At 35.8% G+C, this 18,872-nt stretch overlaps 1 protein-coding gene across 2 annotated transcripts in view; it reads right to left on the bottom strand.

The window, feature by feature from the left end:
* Positions 1 to 15,386: 15,386 nt before the first annotated feature.
* PLOD2 (procollagen-lysine,2-oxoglutarate 5-dioxygenase 2) overlaps positions 15,387 to 18,872 on the bottom strand; it is a 100,102-nt gene continuing 96,616 nt past the window's right edge. For both annotated transcript variants that reach the window (XM_023260484.2, XM_045037478.1), the window contains 4 exons: positions 18,188 to 18,292; positions 16,905 to 17,051; positions 16,668 to 16,793; positions 15,387 to 16,500 (listed from right to left, as the gene is read on the bottom strand). In XM_023260484.2, coding sequence (XP_023116252.2) covers positions 16,345 to 16,500; positions 16,668 to 16,793; positions 16,905 to 17,051; positions 18,188 to 18,292 — 534 coding nt within the window. In that variant the 3' untranslated portion in view covers positions 15,387 to 16,344. The remainder of the gene's footprint in view (positions 16,501 to 16,667; positions 16,794 to 16,904; positions 17,052 to 18,187; positions 18,293 to 18,872) is intronic.

Genomic DNA, 18,872 nt, shown 5'->3' with positions numbered 1-18,872 from the left:
AAAAAAAAAAAATCAGGAAAATCTGACAAATTACCAATGGAAAAGAAATCAACAGGCATCAGTTAATATGAGCCAGGTGGCCAATTATTAAAGACTTTAAAGAAGCTGTCACAAAATGCTCAAAAATGTAACATCCTTAAAACCAATGGAAAGATAGAAAGTTTCACCAGAGCAACAGAAGTTTTAAAGGAGAACCAGACACATTTTAGAACTGAAAAATACAATCACTAAAATTTAAACCAAAAAATCACTGAATGAGGTACACAACAGAACCGGGGACAGTAAAGCAAAGAGTTAATGGACCTGCAGATCTATCAATAGAAATTATCCAATTGGAACAACAGGGAAGAAAATGTGTAAGGAAAAAATGAACAGTCTTAAGACTGAGGACACATCAAAAAGTCTAACATTTGTGTCATTGGAGTTCCCAAAAAAGAAGAGAAAGGTTATTGTTCAGAAAAAGATATATTTGGAGAAATCATGCCTGAAAACTTTCCAAATTTGGGTAAACACATAAATTTATGTGTTTATTTGGGTAAACACATAAATTTAGACTCAAGCAGGTCAGCAAACCCCAAACAGGAAAACTCAAAAGAATCCATGCCCATACACATCATCACCAAACTAATAAAAATCAAAGATGAAGAAAAATCTTGAAAACAGAGAAAAATAATGCATTATATATAAAAGAATACGTATTTAAATGATTGTAGATTTGTCGTTAGAAAAAAGGCAGTGTGGCAAAAATGATATTGTACTAAAAGAAAAGAACTGTCAACCTAGGCTTCCCTATCCAGTAAAAATAACTTTCATTCAGAAACTAACATGAAACTAACATGAAATAAATACATTATCATATGAATGAAAACTAAACCTGCTATAAAAGAATTGCAAAAGGGGTTTCTCTAGGTGTAAGGGAAAAGATATGAGGGAAACAGAACTTTGGGAGTAAGGGAAGAGCTACAAAAATCATAAAAACCTGCATAAATAGACTATTTTTCTTTGAAGTTCTTTAAAATGGTAAGTTCTTTAATTAGTTGAAAGTAAAAATTATAACATTGTCTGGTGAGTTGTTCAATAAACATAAAGTTAATGAATATTACAGTTGAAACATAAAGGGAGATAGGGTGGTAAGGTTTCTACATTCAACTGAAGATTTAAATATTAACTGAGTAGACTCTGAAAACGTAAGTACGTTTATTGTAACACTTGGAAAATATTCAAAGAGATATATTCAAAACTTAATTGACAAATTAAAATGAGATATTTAAAATATTTAATTAACCCAAAAGAAGGCACAAACAGTAGAATGAAAAACAAAGGAGACAAACAGAAAGAATAAAATGGTATAAACATATCGGTAACTACTTTAAAGATAAACAGTTTAAGCATACCAATTAGAAGACAGCGTTGTCAGATGAGAAGAGGGAAACAATTATATATGGTCTATAAGAAACGCACTTTAAATATAATGATAAAAGTGGGCAAAAAGGAAAAGAATACAGTTATACTAATATACCAATCAGAGGAAAACTGGAATGGTTATAGTATTATCAAAGTAAACTTCAAAGCCAGCCAAATTACCAGAAATGAGAGACACTGCATCACGATACAAGGGCCAATCCTTTAGGAAAATGTAACAATGCTAAATGTATGCAACTCACAACAGAGCTTCAAAATATGTGAAGCAAAAATGGATACAATGGACAAAAGAAACACATAAATCCACAATTGTATTTGGAGATTTAAAAAAATTTTTTTTTCAACGTTTATTTATTTTTGGGACAGAGAGAGACAGAGCATGAACGGGGGAGGGGCAGAGAGAGAGGGAGACACAGAATTGGAAACAGGCTCCAGGCTCTGAGCCATCAGCCCAGAGCCCCACGCGGGGCTCGAACTCACGGACCGCGAGATCGTGACCTGGCTGAAGTCGGACGCTTAACCGACTGCGCCACCCAGACGCCCCTGTATTTGGAGATTTTAACACTCCTTTCTCAACAATCCATAGAAATAGCAGATATGAAACCGTTAGGAATAGAACTGAAGGACATCATCAAATAATTAGGCCAATAGACTACTTCAGCCACCAGCAGAATTCCCATTCTTTTCACGTGTACAGGAAACATTCACTTTGAGACCACACCATGGGTCATAGCACCAAGCTTAACAGATTTAAAAGAATGGTAATCATACAAATCATGTACTGACCGTAAACTTATTATATACTTACCACGTAATATAGCCCTCTCCCACTTAGCTAATTCTCTGGAGAAATGGAAACTTGTGGTGATGCAAAACATGTACATAAATATTTAGAAGTTTTATTCATAGTCACCTAAAACAGGAAGCAACCCAAATGACCTTCCATAAGTAAATGCAGTTTAAAAAATGTAATTCATCCATACAGATTACTCCTCAGCAATAAAAAGGAACTATGTGTATACACAACACTACTGATGAATCCCAAAGGCATTACACTGAGGAAAAGAAGCCAATCTCCAAAGATTACAAGCTGTATGATGCCACTTACCTAACACTCTAGAAAAGGCAAAACCGATGTGGAAGAAGAGATTCATTGGTGTCAGCCATTAGAAGCAGGGAGAGGTTTTAAGTCCAAACGAGCAGCTAAAGGGAATTGTTTGATGTGACGCTGCTATTCTATATTCTGATTGTGGTAGTGGTTACAGGAATTCACACACATGTTAAAACTTACAGAAGTGTACCTCAAAAACAGAAAAGGTTAAGAACATAAACCTTAAAGTGAGTTGCCCAAGATTATGTGACTCTGATATGACGAGTCAGAAGAACGAGTGTTTGCACTGGGCGTTCAAATATTTGTGGAAAGAAATGAATTGATAAATGAACAGTACTCCACTGTCAAAATAGTTATTTGGCAATAAATGAATTAATTGTAATAACTGAAATCACGATTTTTAATGTATTTAAATAACACCTGATACCTTTCAACAATTCTTCCTGCTTCAACAATCTCTGCCATGTGACACTGCAGTTTTTCCTTCTAAAGGTTCCACATGTATTTCTCCAGGCCTCCGTCTGGTTTCAGCTATGTGACTTGCTTTGGCAAAAGTATTCGGTAGAAGCGATGATGTGTCCATTCAAAACCTAGACCCTGAGAGGCCTTCTATATTTCCATTCGCCCTGTTAAACCCCTATCAATGCCATGAGAAACACCTGCTGGGATTAGCCCACCAGGCCTGGGGGAAAATAAGATATTTGTAGAGGAAATCCCATGAAACTGAGCCCAGGAGACTCACAGATCCATGAGTCTTGTGTGTGGCAAAGGCTAACTCGTATCTTTCTAAAGCACAAAATGACCTCTAGTCCCTGACAGGATCCCAGTCTTAGGGTGATAGCAATGAGAATTAAGGTATCGAGGAAAGAATTCAAATAAAAGGAACAAGACATATCCAGTTCTAGCGAATGGAGTGCAGGATTTCTCCACAGGCTCAAAACACCTGGTTAACAAATCTGAAAGGAGAAAGTCAAAGCAAAATAAGCATCAGTGTTAACTTGTTACTTGATCTACGTGGGGCTCTTAAGCACAGACAGGATTAGAACTGAGTTAAAAGTAAGAAAGACTGAATCTCTAGGTGAAGGTCTAATAAATACAGAAATAGGAAAAAAAGATGAGTAGCTAGGGAGAGAGGAATGCCTTTATTGCAATATAAAGAGGCCACTATATAAGCATTGTGTTTCTTCTTTGGACTTGGCTAACATGGGAGCTTAATGATAAGTTTTATGTGCAATTACAGTAAACTTCTCACCACTTCTTCCAAATGATTCTGACCTTTCTTATCTCCATTTTAATAGTATTAACACTATTCCTTCAGGGAAAAAAAAACACTATTCCTTAGAACTATCTAGTAATTCATTTTACAGATGAGTATGACAGATATAAATATCAATGTATGAGTTCTTAGCCTACGAACTAATGCCTTCAAAATTGTACATTATAGGGGCGCCTAGGTGGCTCAGTCAGTTGAGCTTCTAAGTCATCGTTTCAGTTCAGGTCATGATCTCAGAGTCATGAGATCAAGCCCCTTGTCAGGCTCTGTGCTGGGTGTGGACCCTGCTTAAGATTCTCAATCTCAATCTCTCTCTCTCTCTCTCTCTCTCTCTCTCTCTTTCTCTCCCTCTGCCCATTCCCTCCTCACACGGGTGTGTGGGCACTCTCTCTTTCTCTCTCTCTCTCTCAAAAAAAATGTACAATATGGTCATCAACAATGTACTCAATATACCAAGAATAATGGGGGGTACTGCGTGAGAGCTGCTCCTTGTCTTTTAAATAAAAGGCCAGTAACATTGACTTTTGTGAAATTCTCATTCACTACACTGCAATATTCAGGCAATCATCAGAACTTGAAAAAAAATGTCTTGCCAAATGCTTCAGAGATGCAAATTTAAGTAATTGCAATTGTTTCTCTTAACTCTTACCCAATACTGTGATTAATTTCAGATGTCCAGAATGAAATTTTCTGTTGCCAAACTTTCTGAGAGAACACTCCTTTTAACAGCTGAAAGATCTCAAAAGCAAAGGAATAAGAAGTAGTTTAATTTGGATATGCCTTAAAACCCAGTGCTTTAAATAAAAAGAGCCAAGTAGCATAGCATTAATGCTTGTTTTATTTGGAAAGACCTTGAATTTGGAAAACCATCCTTTTATCCCATGCTTACTGGGCCATGTCATTTGCTATCAGTGATCATCCAAGTTTATTCGAAGTATGATCATAAGATGTTCTTATATAGAGTACAAATTATGTTGTGCATAAATTCAGTAAGATAAGAAACATTAAATTGAAATGAATTAATATTTATACTTTTTCAAAATCCTTTCTAAACTTTTCTAAACATTTTATGGACATCAACAGCAATTTTAATATTCTAATTTAGTTGAAAATTGACCTTATAAAATTGCATTTGGAAATTTTGGCAATCCTATTAGAGATAATTACACTGGAACAGAATAAAATCTGATATTTACATTCAAATAAAAAATTGCATTTACATAAAGGTTGAGAGAAACCTCATTTAAGAGCAAAACTCATTTTGTTACATATTAGAACAACCGCAACACCTTACAAAAATACCTACACCTGGGCTTTTACCTCCAGAGGTTCTGGTTTATTTCATTAGGGCCAGAACATTAGACATCAGTATTTTTCAAAAGCTTTACCGGGTGATTTTAATATGCAGCCTGGATTGAAAACCACTGAGCTAGTATTTTAAGTCATTGTGGTAGTGATCCCTATAAAACCTGTTAAAATCTTAGGTGATCTTTCTAGAAGTACAGTGACCAGACCAAGGGAGGCAATCAGAACCACTGCGGTAGTCTATGTCCCACTCAGATGACACACTGGGAAGTGTGATGTTGACAAAGGAGAAAGAAGCAGGGAGTCACAGAGGACAGGGCGGTGACATGGTTGTTAAACCCTGAAATGTTTACTTTGGAGAGCATACTTAGGAAGATTATAGTCCATTTGCATTGCTAACTCATGGAAAAGGCATTCAACTTAGTCTGTGTTCCTCCAGAAAGCAGAACTGGAGCCAACAGGAAGAAGTTAAGAGGGCAACTGGTATCAGCTCAAGATAGGAGAATTCTGATAACTACAACATTTCATCCACAGATGAGCAAGCTGCAAAATCCTCAAGTAGAGGCCAAGTGATCTGTCATCTAAATGGGAAGGAGGTTGAACTAAATGATCTTTTCTTTCTCTCTCAACCTGACAGAACATCTTGAGACTTCATGAAATTTCTCAAACTGTGTTCTAGTATTTTGGGACATGAAGCAGAAGAAACAATTGACTGTGGGAACTTGGCTGGAACCAAGGCTGTCTATAATCATGAACTGTTTCCTTGTGTGATCACACTCGGTCCAACGTGGCCACCTTAGCACTGGTCAAGTCTCTGGATGTAGTAACCGAAGGAGAAGTTGGTTATTTTTGTCTTCCAATATAGAAGTTTTTAGATTTCATTTAGATTGCCATTCAATGATTGATTAGACATTTTTTATTCACCATGGTTCCACTAATTAGCTGGAAATCCTCATTCAGTAAGCAAAGCATAGGTTATAAATATTGTGTAGGGATAGAAATAACATCTTTGGTAAAGAAAAATTATTTGATGACACCTATTCAAGCACAGTAAAGCAAACTTTATTCAGGACCATTACAATAGGTATAGGGACCACTGCAGTAGGATGTTGCATTAAGTGGGAGAAATTGGGCTCAACTTAGAATATAGCATGGGCAGTGGGAATTTATAGCCAAGGAACAGGGTGGAGATCAGCTGATGGGAAATTCCTAAAAAGGAACATCAGGGAAAGGGGGAATTCTGGCTAAACCAACGTAACAGGATTCTTGCTGAAGTCTGGCCAGAGTGATCAAATACCCCTGGGGGATGGTGGGAGATGAGGATCTCAATCAGAAATCAAAGGTGATCAGATATCAAGCATCTGGTGGGGGGGGGGAGGGGTCCTGTTAAACTACATTTTTTAAGCTTATTTATTTTGAGGTGGGGGAGGGGCAGAGAGTGAGGGGAAGAGAGAGAACCCCAATTCCAAGCAGGCTCTGCACAGACAGCACGGAGCCTGATGCAGGGTTCCTGAGACCATGACCTGAGCTGAAATCAAGAGTCAGAATTTTAACTGAATGAGCCACCCAGGCACCCCCAAAACTGCATTTTACAAGGAAGGGCACAGATTGGCTTAGGAGAAGTTTCAGGAGCCTGACTAAAGTTTGGCCAAGCAAAGCATCTTGTCACTTTCAGGGGTTAAGTTAGATCCTGTCTTCCCAACCTTTGCTGTATATTAGACGTATTTAGGTAGCTTTTAAAATTAGCTCACTCCCCCCCAAAGGTAATTTTATATTAAATTATATTGACAAAAATCTAAAATATGAGCACTCTTCACTTTGTTTCTATAGCACTAATACTTTACCTATTGAATTTAGAGCTGGGCACCACCATGGATATATGGACACATGTCCGTGGACATATTGACAAATCATTCCAAGAGGAAAGGAGAGTGTATGTAGTGATATTAACACTTTGTAAGATCAGGAAGCCACACTGGGCAGGACAGAGGTCCAAAGGTGGTCATTTATACAAGGACTATGAAGAATCTGATACTTTAAACGTGGAAAAGATTAATATGGTGAGCCAGAGGGGGTGGAGGGGAGAGAGGGAATGTTTGTGATTACTGCTTTAAATATTTGAAAGATAGGCCCATATTAAAAGACATTAATTTTTTTCACATCTTTCCCAAATGTACAAATATAAACTTTAAGTAGAAATTACAAAAGACAGGGGCGTCTGGGTGGCTCAGGAGGTTGAGCGTCCGACTTCGGCTCAGGTCATGATCTCACAGTTCATGGGTTCAAGCCTCGCGTCGGGCTCTGTGCTGACAGCTCAGAACCTGGAGCCTGCTTCGGATTCTGTGTCTCCCTCCCTCTCTCTGCCCCCTCTCCCCACTCATACTCTGTCTCTCTCACTCTCAAAAATAAATAAACATCAAAAAAAATTTTTTTAAAGAAATTACAAAAGACAGATTTTGACACAGTTAAGACAAAGCTTTGCTGTCTCTGTCTCAGGATTCAGTGATGAACGCATCACTGGATTGTAATGGAAGGACAACATCTAAGTCATTTCAGGTACAAAGATGGGCATGTAACAGATACTTAACAAACATTCACTAAATGAAATTTTCAAGTGTAGTCTTGGATAATCATCAACCAAGGAAGCTTGAAAGTGATTTATTTATGGTGGGAACAAGGCAGAGATGGGACTTCCTAGCTTTTAAGACCACTTCCAACCCTGAGAGTCTATTGTCAGATGAACAAATGAAACCACAAAACCCTACAATGACTCCAGTTTTTTTATTATTTGAAAATCAACACATACCTAAGTCTATCATCTCCAAACAAAATATGTATCATTTTCTCAAATATATGATTGGTTTTATTAGCCAGGAAAAATAAGTTATCTTATTGAAACTTTAACATATCAAGCTTCATTTCTTTTTCACACGCATCTATTGTGGGCCTGGCACCTGTTAAGGCAAACCCCCTTCCAAATAGTGACTCAGGACCCAGACATCTCAATATATATGCTTCAAGGGTCACTACTGTGGGCTCTTAAATGGGAGTGCTCTTAAATTGGCCTTTGGAGTGATCGTCACTTCTGCTCATAAGCCACTGGCCAAAAGCAGTCACATGACTCCACCTAACTATGAGTGAGAAATCTGGGAAGCATATGAATGTTCCATGAAAAGCACATGAAACTGCCACAAAAGTAAACCATCACTGAAGATTTATATTCTGAGCTACAAGCATCTGAGAGTGGATGCAAATTAATCATGTCACATAGACAAGTACATATTCTGCACTTCTTGTTCTGTCCTCATTTTAGATGTTAAAAAAATAGTGCAACATCGGACTAAATATTTGCAAGAAAGCCTGTTGAAGGATGAAACTGGAAAACAGGGCACACAACATACTTTCCAAAAATAACAGAACAATCTGAAATCTTAACATCAAAACAAATGCCCTAAATTAGTAGCTATAACCCCTCCAATCAATGGCAAGTTAGATGGGGGTTCATGCCCGCTTGTCACATTCTTATTTTGAAATATAATTAGATTGATTATAACTCCTGAACCTCATTGCTCTCTCTCAATTTTTTACACACTTGAATTTACTGTTCGTTACCTTTCAAATGGCTCAGATCTGCCAAATCCTTTACCAATTTTACGCAGTTAAAAATATCTTCTCCATATTTGTATAAAAATACTGCTTGCTACCCGAGTCTGCTTTATTCAAACTATTACTTACATGCAGTCAAGAAGTTTCTAAGGTCTGGATTTTTCTGACATAAACTCCATTACAGCTCTCCGAAACAATTCATTTTTTTATCAGATTTGTACCAGTCCATACTTCTGAAATTATAAAGTTTTAATTCCATTATTCATTACATTTCTAGGATCACACTGAAAAGATGTTAAAATGGCGCTTGGTTAAAATCAACAAGCCACACCCAACAGCAGTGTAATCTGTAACCATGGCAGCAACAGTGGTTCCAACGAAAATACACATCAAGGCCACACTCTCCTTGGAGTTTAAAAATCCACTATTTTCACAGTTTTCTATTTTATAGATAAAATATAGAGATGTCAGTCACTAAATAAGCATAATGCTTCTTAAAGCATTTTCTTAAAACTGTCTTAAGATAGGTAAAACCAAACTCATGGAATTCAAAATACTTTTTGAAAGCCTAATAAACATATGGCCCCTAAGCAAGCTACTAATAAACTGACCACTCCCTGTCTCAGTCCTTCAGCACAGAACGCTGAGGATAATAGTGATATCAGTTTAATATTACAACACAGCAGTATATCATTCTATCCAACTTGAGGCCACCTATATATCCGTTTATTCAAGAACAAACTGTACAATCTTTCTCAAGTCTTTCCTTGAGAAAACACACCATAACCAAAGTACACATTATTAAAAGCACAGATTTATTTTTATTTTTGGTCTATCTGTTAACTTTAAAACTCCTATTCCCTTCAGCAATCATTTTGATTCAACTACAATAAAATCTCAGACATAAAACCAAGTGTCCATTACTCACTCACACATAAGTACATATTATATGCCAGGCTGTAAGCTAGGGTCTAAAATGGAAAAGATTAAACAAGGGCCAATCCCTTTCCTCAAAGAGTTTATGGCCTTATTGAGGAAAATGAAAGGTAAATAAACCAGTGTGTTAAGTGCTCAGAAAAGCAGGCCCAATTAGAGAGCCAGTATAGACGATTATCCCTGGTTCAGTTATCTACACTGCTATGTAACAAACCAAACAAAACTCAGTGGCTTAAAACAATGGTAATTTTGTTTCTCATGGTTCTGTGGGTTGACTGGGCTCAGCAGGTGGATTTGCTTGGGGACTCACATGTGGTAGCAATAGGAAGTCAGCCATGGAGATAATAGCCATCTGAAGGTTTGACTGGGTTCATCATATCCAAATTATTTACCCACATGGTGCCCAATGGTACTGTAGATCATCTTCAGCTCTTGGCAAGAGTACTTGTACACGACCTCTCCTTGTGGCATAGGCTTTCTACAGAATGGCACCTGGATTCTAGAAGGACCGTCTAAAGAATGAATGCTTCAAGAGAACCAAACCACAAGGTCTCCCATGACTGAGCTTGGAATATGCAGAACTGCTTCCCAGTAGACCCGCCCATATTCAACGTGGGAGGGAACTGGACAAAAGCATGAATCCTGGGAGTCATGGCTCATTGAGGACCATCTTTGGTGACTTGCTCTCACAGGTGCCAAATCATTTAGGTTTCAATAATCCATATTTATTTTTATCTCCTCTCCTCTTAGCTCACAGAAGATCAATAAGGAAACTGTCTTGGGATAATGCGAAAATTATTGAAGTCACCCTAGAGTCAGAGTTAGTTCAGGAGCACCTGAATTCAGCCAAGCAGTCAGAGCACAAGGTGATCCCCCGGGAGGAAAGGCAATCAAGAAGGATATGTGGGCAACATTTGAATACACGAGAGCTGGAGTAAATTAGCACTATGGCAGTACACCTCCCTTCAACAACTTAAGCAGGAACAAATTGCATTCATCCTCAAAAAATCAAAACAGAGATTATTAACTTTCATAGTTTGTCTGAATCACCCAGTTTTTGCGCCACAGGAATCCTGTCCTCATTGCTGCACTTACTGGCCCTTTGCTGATTATGAAGAAAAATATTATTATGACTTCTCTTTCCCTACCACAAACACATTTTTAAGAATATATTTATTTTTACAATTAAACTCTCTGGAACTGTTCTAATGTAAGTTATTTTGTCTACTCAAAACCAACTACTGTATCAGTTGTAACAGAGTCTGACCACTTCTATAGTGATTTTATTTTTAGTTCAGGCCCATGTCCACTAGTGAACACAGATTAGCAGTTTACAAAGTAGGTAAAGAATAGAAAACAAATTATTTCCTCAGTACTAACTGGAAATAATGCTAGCTATCCTTTATTTCAGAAATAAGGGATCCAAATCCTTCTTTTAAAATATTATACTATGTTACCAAAATAAAAAAAAGCAATTCCTGAAAAAACATTCAACGTTATCATTTTTGTTCATATTAGCCTTTAAGAAACATTTTGAAAGCATGAATTTTTTAAAAAATTAAAGTTCCTGCTTTTTTGCTTAAAATTTAGACCCTATGAGTTATCTATATTGACCACAAGATGGGGCTGTGATGTCACAATTTGGCGAGATTTATAAAATATATAAACTATGTGAATACAGATGAAAATAATTTAATGAAGCAAAGTTTAATAGGATAATCTCATTTTAAATATGCATATATCTTGAATTAATCAATCATCTAATCATTTATGCTCATCAAGAGAAAATCACACTTTAATTTGTCCGTTTCTCACTTGGAAGTTATTGAGCTTTTTCAAACACAAAATTCTCCTGTGAAGATGCAGAATTAAATATCACGATGTGATTTCTTTAAGGATTCTACCATTTCACATTGCATTTTTAAAAGAAAAGTTACCGAACTTAAATCAGTGTTAAGAAAAATGTCGCTTAAAAGTATTTTTTAAATTATTTTATAATTAAGCACAAAGAAATTCATTCCTCACCAAAGCTTCATGAAATTTTTTCTCCTCTTCCATCTCTTAATTTTTTTTTTGGTAATCTAATATAGTTGACCCTTGAACAACATGGGTTTGAACTGCACGTGGTCACTTATATGTGAGGTATTTTTTACGTACAGTACAGTGCTGTAAATGTATTTTCTTTTCCTTATGATTCTCTTAATAACATTTTCTCTCATTTTCTCTAGTTTAATTATAAGGATACAGTATATAATACATATAACATTTTAAAAAGCATGTGTTAGACTATAAGGCTTCCAATCAACAATAAGTTATTAGTAAATTCTTAGGGGAGTCAAACGTTATACGGGGATTTTCCACTGTGTGGAGAATGGGGGTTGGAGGGTGGTCTTGGCATCCCTAACCCCTGCATTGTTCAATAGTCAACTGTATTTACTTTGGAGTGAGGATAACTTGAAAGAAACAGTATATTCTTTATGATATTTATGGCGTTCGTGATCTCTCCATTTCATTTGTTGAAACTTCTTTAAGTTGATTACTTCTGTGTTTTGCATCGTTAAATAGGCAAAAATTCCTTTCTATTTTGAAAAGATTATAAGGAATCTGATTTCTTAGTCAACCATTTTTCAGTAGAGACACAAAGGCAGGCCAAAATAATCAGTTAGCTGATTTATTAAAAAAACAAACACCACCACCTCAAAAATCAGCAAAGACGTTACTTTTCACGAGTATATTCTAATATGTTAACAATGATACAAAAATATAATTTAATTCTTAAAATTTAAAAAAAAAGCTGTAAGAGTTAAGATTTATAAAGTATATACATCCCTCGTATGTCTCATCTTTCCAATTGTTCTAATTCCTTTTATTAGAATAAGTTAGCTATGTTGCATTTTAAAAGCATGTCTCCATGTAGTTTTCTACTCTTTTCACTACTTATTTCTTAATGTATGTCTTCAAATTTAATGCAAAACCCATTGTGTTATTAAAGAGTTTTATACATTTTTCCTCTTCTTTTCCCCAAGGGCCTTTTCTTATTAAAGAGCTATTCTAAAAGAAGCATGTAGCTTGCTATTCTGAAAGTCCACAGATAAACGGTGCTGTTTGACAAAGGGTGCTTTCATGAAGCCTCCAAGACTTTAATTTTCCAAAGTAGTTGACATCTAGTCAAAGAGAGCTATTTGCAGAGACTGACTCTCAACTGTGACTAAAAATTGTATTTGGCTTTCCTGCAACTTGAAGAGATCTGTTGAATAGGCCACGCCATATTCCAAATGAATGACAGACCCCTAAAATGTCATACAAGGGGGACTTAGCGAGCAGAGAAATTAATAAGTGCAGATGACAGACAAGAAAACAGAGGAGTGAAGGAATATACAGATTCTGTCATCAGGATGGACAGAATGGACTCAATTCGTATGTTAATTGTTTTCCATACTTTTATTCTGTAAACAGGTATTTGATCTCTCAGGTAAGTTACCAACACAAGTAAATTATTAGTGCTTTTCAAAAATGAAGCAGAATCAAGAAAATTAATATACTGGACTACTACTAAAGTATCTGTATTAAGTGAAAATATTCACATTGATTCCTATGCACATGAAGAATTAGGGAAAAAAAGCCACTATGATGAGCATTTAAAGCTTTTTGGGAATATATGTTATACACACACACACACACACACACACTCACACCTGTAAACACAAATAATTACTATTGATATCAATATACTTCCATTTATTCAAACTAAATCAGTTATGAGAATTCTCCCCTTTTCTTTCTACTGTTTTTTTCTTTCTGTTAAACAATTAATACACGAATATATATCTACAGCAAAAGATTTCAGTTCCACACAACAGTAAAAAGAGCAGTGATATGATCTAGCAATCCCACTTCTTGGAGTCTATCTTATTTGAGATAAAATCATTATCTCAAAAAGCAATCTGCACCCTTGTGTTCACTGCAGCAGCAGGATTTATAAAACCCAAGACACGGAAACAACCTAAGTGTTCACTAGTGGATGAATGGATAAAGAAAATTTGATATGTATACAATGGGATATTATTCAATCTTAAAAAAGAAGTAAATATTACCATTTGTGATAACATGGAAGGGCCCTGAGGGCATTATGGTAAGTGAAATAAGTCAGAGAAACTGAAACAGTGTATGATATCACTTACATGTGCAATTTAAAAATAAGAACTCAGAGGGGCGCCTGGGTGGCTCAGTCGGTTGAGCGGCCGACTTCGGCTCAGGTCATGATCTCGCGGTCCGGGAGTTCGAGCCCCGCGTTGGGCTCTGTGCTGACAGCTCAGGGCCTGGAGCCTGTTTCAGATTCTGTGTCTCCCTCTCTCTGACCCTCCCCCGTTCATGCTCTGTCTCTCTCTCTCTCTCAAAAATAAATAAATGTTAAAAAAAATTTTTTTAAATAAATAAAACAGATTGGTGGTTGCCAGAGGTGAGTGTGCTTCAAGTGACAGTTTTCCGGATCCAACCAATCCTGCCTATTTCCTGTATCTTTCAAATTTTCTGACCTACTTGGGAGAATTTTTCACACCTTCCCTGATTATGAATTGTTCTTTTTAAAAGTACATTTCATATCATTTCATAAAACCTGAGATAAGAGGGAAGATGGAAAATGCTCAGTTGACTGCCTTGGTCCAATTTCTGAAAACATGGCACGAAATTAAAAGTTACTATAGTTGCCGTTCATGTATACAACAACTAAAAAGAAACAGGACCTGGTAGATGTCTTTCTTCTGAAGTGTATCACAAGGGATATTAAGCTGGTTTGCACTGGTAGATTCTGTTTTTTGTAACCAGAATCTGCTCTGATTGGCTGGCATCCATACCAGTTGTTACATATTTAGAATACTATCCCTGAAGTACAGTAATGTAATTCAGAAAGAATTACTAACATGTCTCTTCAACAAAGTTGATGGACTTTGTTGGAATTTACTTTGAGTATTAAGTGCCACCAAAGAAAAGAGGTAGAACCCAACTGCCTTATTTCCTCGGTCCATCTTCCAGTATTTATATTATCTTGGTTATTATATTATCTTGGTTAAATATTATAATATTTATATTATCTATTTCCTCAGTGCCTGGAACAGTTCATGGCCCATAGTAGGCACTTGAAAAACACCACAGAACAGATATATCGAATATATGTTTTGTCTCTATTTCGTCTCTTGTAAAATAACTACGTCAATCTCTAATCATTTTCAGATTGAACATAATTACAATTCAATTCATAATTCAATGAGCAGAGTTTTCATTAAGTTATTATAATATCAGTAAATGTACCAAGCAAAATGAAAAATCATAGCCTGTTATATCCAGATATTTGGATACCCCATCATATATTCTCTTCTAAAGATAAATCACCAATAATAAAGAGACCAAGAGAAACTTATTTTAAATTACTTTATTTTTCATAAGTTTCTAACACATGGTGTTAGAAAAATGAATTTTGGCACCATGACTTAGAACTTTTTTTTTCAAGTTTAACCTTTAAATTAAAAACAGTAGCTACAATAAGTATATTTAAACTGCACTCAGAAAAATGGTGAGAACTCAAGACACAAATTTTTTTGTGCTGGGGAATTTTTTTAAAATGGGATCAAGAAAAGGTAATCAAAAAAGTAAGAAGGAGGATAAAATGGGAACTAGGCTGGGAAGACACAAAGGTGAATAACTCTCTAAAAAAGAATGAGGAGGGAGACAAAGGGCGAGGAGAAGAAGAAAGGCTCACCAACTTTATTTTCCTGATACAAAATTCAAGTACTTAACAAAGTTTTTTTTTAAATCATAAAATGCTACTACTAATCTCATGAAATTTTCTTTTCCTCATTATTTTCTAGAATTAAAATCAAAAGTCTGTTTTGACTTAAAGACACTTGCTGATCTTAGGTTGATACTTGATATACTTTCAATAATGGAAAGCTTTGAAAGCTTTCCTAAATCTAATACCGACTCAATATAATCCACCTTGGAAAATTCATCTGAAGGAATAGAGGGCTGGATTTGTAATATAAATGTAACCAAAAAAACTCTTTAACAATATAAACAGAAATGTTTTCAACTGGCTCTGTACCTCAATTGTGTTTTAGACTAAGTGTCTTGAGGAAAAACACTGTGTAATATTTATTGTTCTCTGTATTCCTTCAGTAACTTCTAGAAAAGGTACCTGCATAGGTCATCAAAAAAGTACTTACACAATTAGTTGTATACAAATTCAGTTATAACTCCAGTTTTCCAATGATTCAAAAATTGTCAATATTCATTTATATTCATTTTGTCTACATGTTGATAAATAACATTCTTCCCGAGCTTTCTTAATAATAAAATATTATTAGTCTCACTTGTCACTTGTACATTTGTAGCTGAGTATCTGATCAAATGAAACACGAAATCAGAAAGTTGCCATTATTCTCAGAGACAAAAGGCATAGAAATAAATATTTGCTTTTACTTTTTTTCTTTTCTTCTTCAATCTGTGTTTTAAGGCTCAGAGCAGACATTATGAAATATCAAACAATTTTTTACAAAAAGTTTTTCAAACGTTTGGCCCAAAGTGAAGTTGTTCTGTTGAAGTTATTTAAATATTCCTTTCATCTTCTCAAGCACAACTCCAAAGACATGTTCATCCATTCCAAAAGAAAAATTCATTTCTATGAAAAGTAAATAACTTAGGGGTCTATAAATGACACTGCAATGTATCTCGTTCCATTTTTAACAGGAAGTCCTTCATGCAAATGTGTGAGTCTCCCTGGATGCATGAAGCTCCAGCCTTTTCTGGGTGATTCAATAGAGCAGTTGTACCTCAGAAATTTGCATCCGCCTCCCTAGAAGAGATGGAACAAATAAATGTATCAGCTTATTGTTTAATTTCTAATCGGTGGCAAAATTCAAATTATGCCCTCTGAGCAGAATTTTTAAAAAATAAGGCAAAAACCTTATCGTAATGACGTATTTCTTTTAAGAAATGTAAAAAAATAAAAGCCATAATTACTTGAAAATCTTCTCCCACGTTATTGAGTGCAATGTTGATGGTAAATGTAGAAGCGTCATGATGAGGGCGAAGAGAGCGTTGCCTTTCAGGGGAGTATTTCACTACAAAATTCAATAGTGCAAACCCCTAAAAAAAAGCAAAGTAAACCAATGGATTTGCTTATTAATAAAAATATAAAATAGCACGTTTGTGTAAAAACTAGTAGGAGGTAGACGGGAGGAATGGGAGCATAACTACCTTCGTATAATAACCTGCAAAGACCTTCAGTGTAACGGGTGCAATAAACTCCCGGATAAAATGAAGCCATACATTCTCCAGATCAATTTGCTTCATGTGGATATCATCAGTTGGGACATTTTCATAACCACCAGATATACGGCTATCCTAGAAACAGCATTAATGATGTCATAAAGCGTGGTCCACATGCAATTCACATTTATATTACCTTGGAATTTTTTTCAACCACAAGATCATAATAGACAATAAAAATAACAGTTGTTCAATTATGGTGTACCATCTGCTTTAATTGCAAAACTATCAAAATAACTTAGATAACATGGCTTTGCAAATGTATCAATGATGAAGCAAAGTATTGCAGAGTCAATGGACTCCTTTCTTACTTACTAATATACATTTGAGGTCTGACTATCAAGTAAATAAAACTTATTTCCAAAGCCTTCCTATGCCCTCTAAAAAAATTAGTTTTTTACAGTAACCCTTCAGGCAGTCTTAGATACTTGATGGATAAAGATTCTGCCAGTCTGCTCTTTGGATCCCCTATCACTGAAAACAGGCCTTCCCTGCTATGTTCCCCACTTCAATTTTATGACACCTCAAGTCCTTCCACGATTGCTTTTTATTATCCTACAACCTGCTGGCTTCAGGTTCCTTCTCATACTTTGAACTTCGGCTAACTAGCTGGGGTATGAAGTTGAGCAGAGGCAGTAATATTAGAGAATTCTAGAATTCCTTGGTATTGTTAAGGAGCAGGCATGTGCAAATTCTCAGAGGAAAAGAAACACATTGAACCACCAACAGTAATACTTCCTGCCAAGTCTTTGACACTGAATGTAAATTCAGTACTGAATTACACCAATGGCGTTCAAACAGATTTCTTCTTCCAACGTTTACACACAAGAAAAAGCTTTGGCAGTGAACCAGATAAACTTTGTCTTGGTATTTTCACTACAGCTCACTGTGAAAACGCAGAGAATAAAAAGTGGCCTTGGAGAAGACTTAATAGCACACAATAGGCATATATTTCCTTACCATTCCAGCCTGGAGACACTGACCTTTAGAAACTATCCAGTGTAATTGTATACATAAATGAGAAACTGAGGCCAGATAGATTAAATGCAACCAGAGTTCTCTTGACAGCCTTGGCTAGCCCCTGTGTTGAGGTACATAAGTCAGAGATATCTGACAAAACAGACAAATCTCCTCTAAATTCTCAAAATATCCACCCCCCGCCTCCTATCCATCATACACATTATAGTTCTTTGTGTGAAAGTACAACTCACATGATGTTTCCCCCCAGACCACTGGCCATAATGCTCCATTTCTTCCACCAATTCATCACAGGCTTTTTCAGAAAAGATGGGAAACCAAAAGACATCGGGACAAGGCTATAAAACAAGGGATCATCATTAAGAGAATAATATTTTGTGTCTTTTAACTAATAAATAGATTGCAAAAGTAATTGGATGGAATACTCCATACTCATCTCACTTAGATGCCTTTTTAAGAGGTTTGCCCAATATTATTGACATAACTGTTACAAATGTTAGTTTTTTTTTTAATGCTAAGACTTTTTTCTTTTTGCATTTTCACATCTGTAAAATCAAAACATATCTTGGACTCACATTTGACCAGGCAACCACTATGATGTAGCTGTAATGCTACAGTGTATGTATACTTGATAAATTTTCATAGTTTCACCTTGTGTGTATGTGTATATCAGTGTGTGTGGATGTACATGTGTGCATTTACCTGGTGTTGCACTTGAGTTGACTTGCCCTTTAAAATTTTTTTTAAATAATGTACACTATGATTTGCCATTGAAATGGAAATTATTATGCATACAGTGCCCTACAACATATGATAACATCTATACCTTGATAAGCCTAAAATAGCTCTTCCAATATGTATAAAATTAAAAATTCTAAATGACTAGAAAACGTTATGTCATAGTTTAATTGGCAGTAT

Source organism: Felis catus, chromosome C2, assembly GCF_018350175.1.
Source record: "Felis catus isolate Fca126 chromosome C2, F.catus_Fca126_mat1.0, whole genome shotgun sequence".
NCBI classification, from domain to species: domain Eukaryota; kingdom Metazoa; phylum Chordata; class Mammalia; order Carnivora; family Felidae; genus Felis; species Felis catus.
The sequence above is the reverse complement of the archived record's forward strand: the minus strand, read 5'-3'. Positions and strand labels throughout refer to the sequence as shown.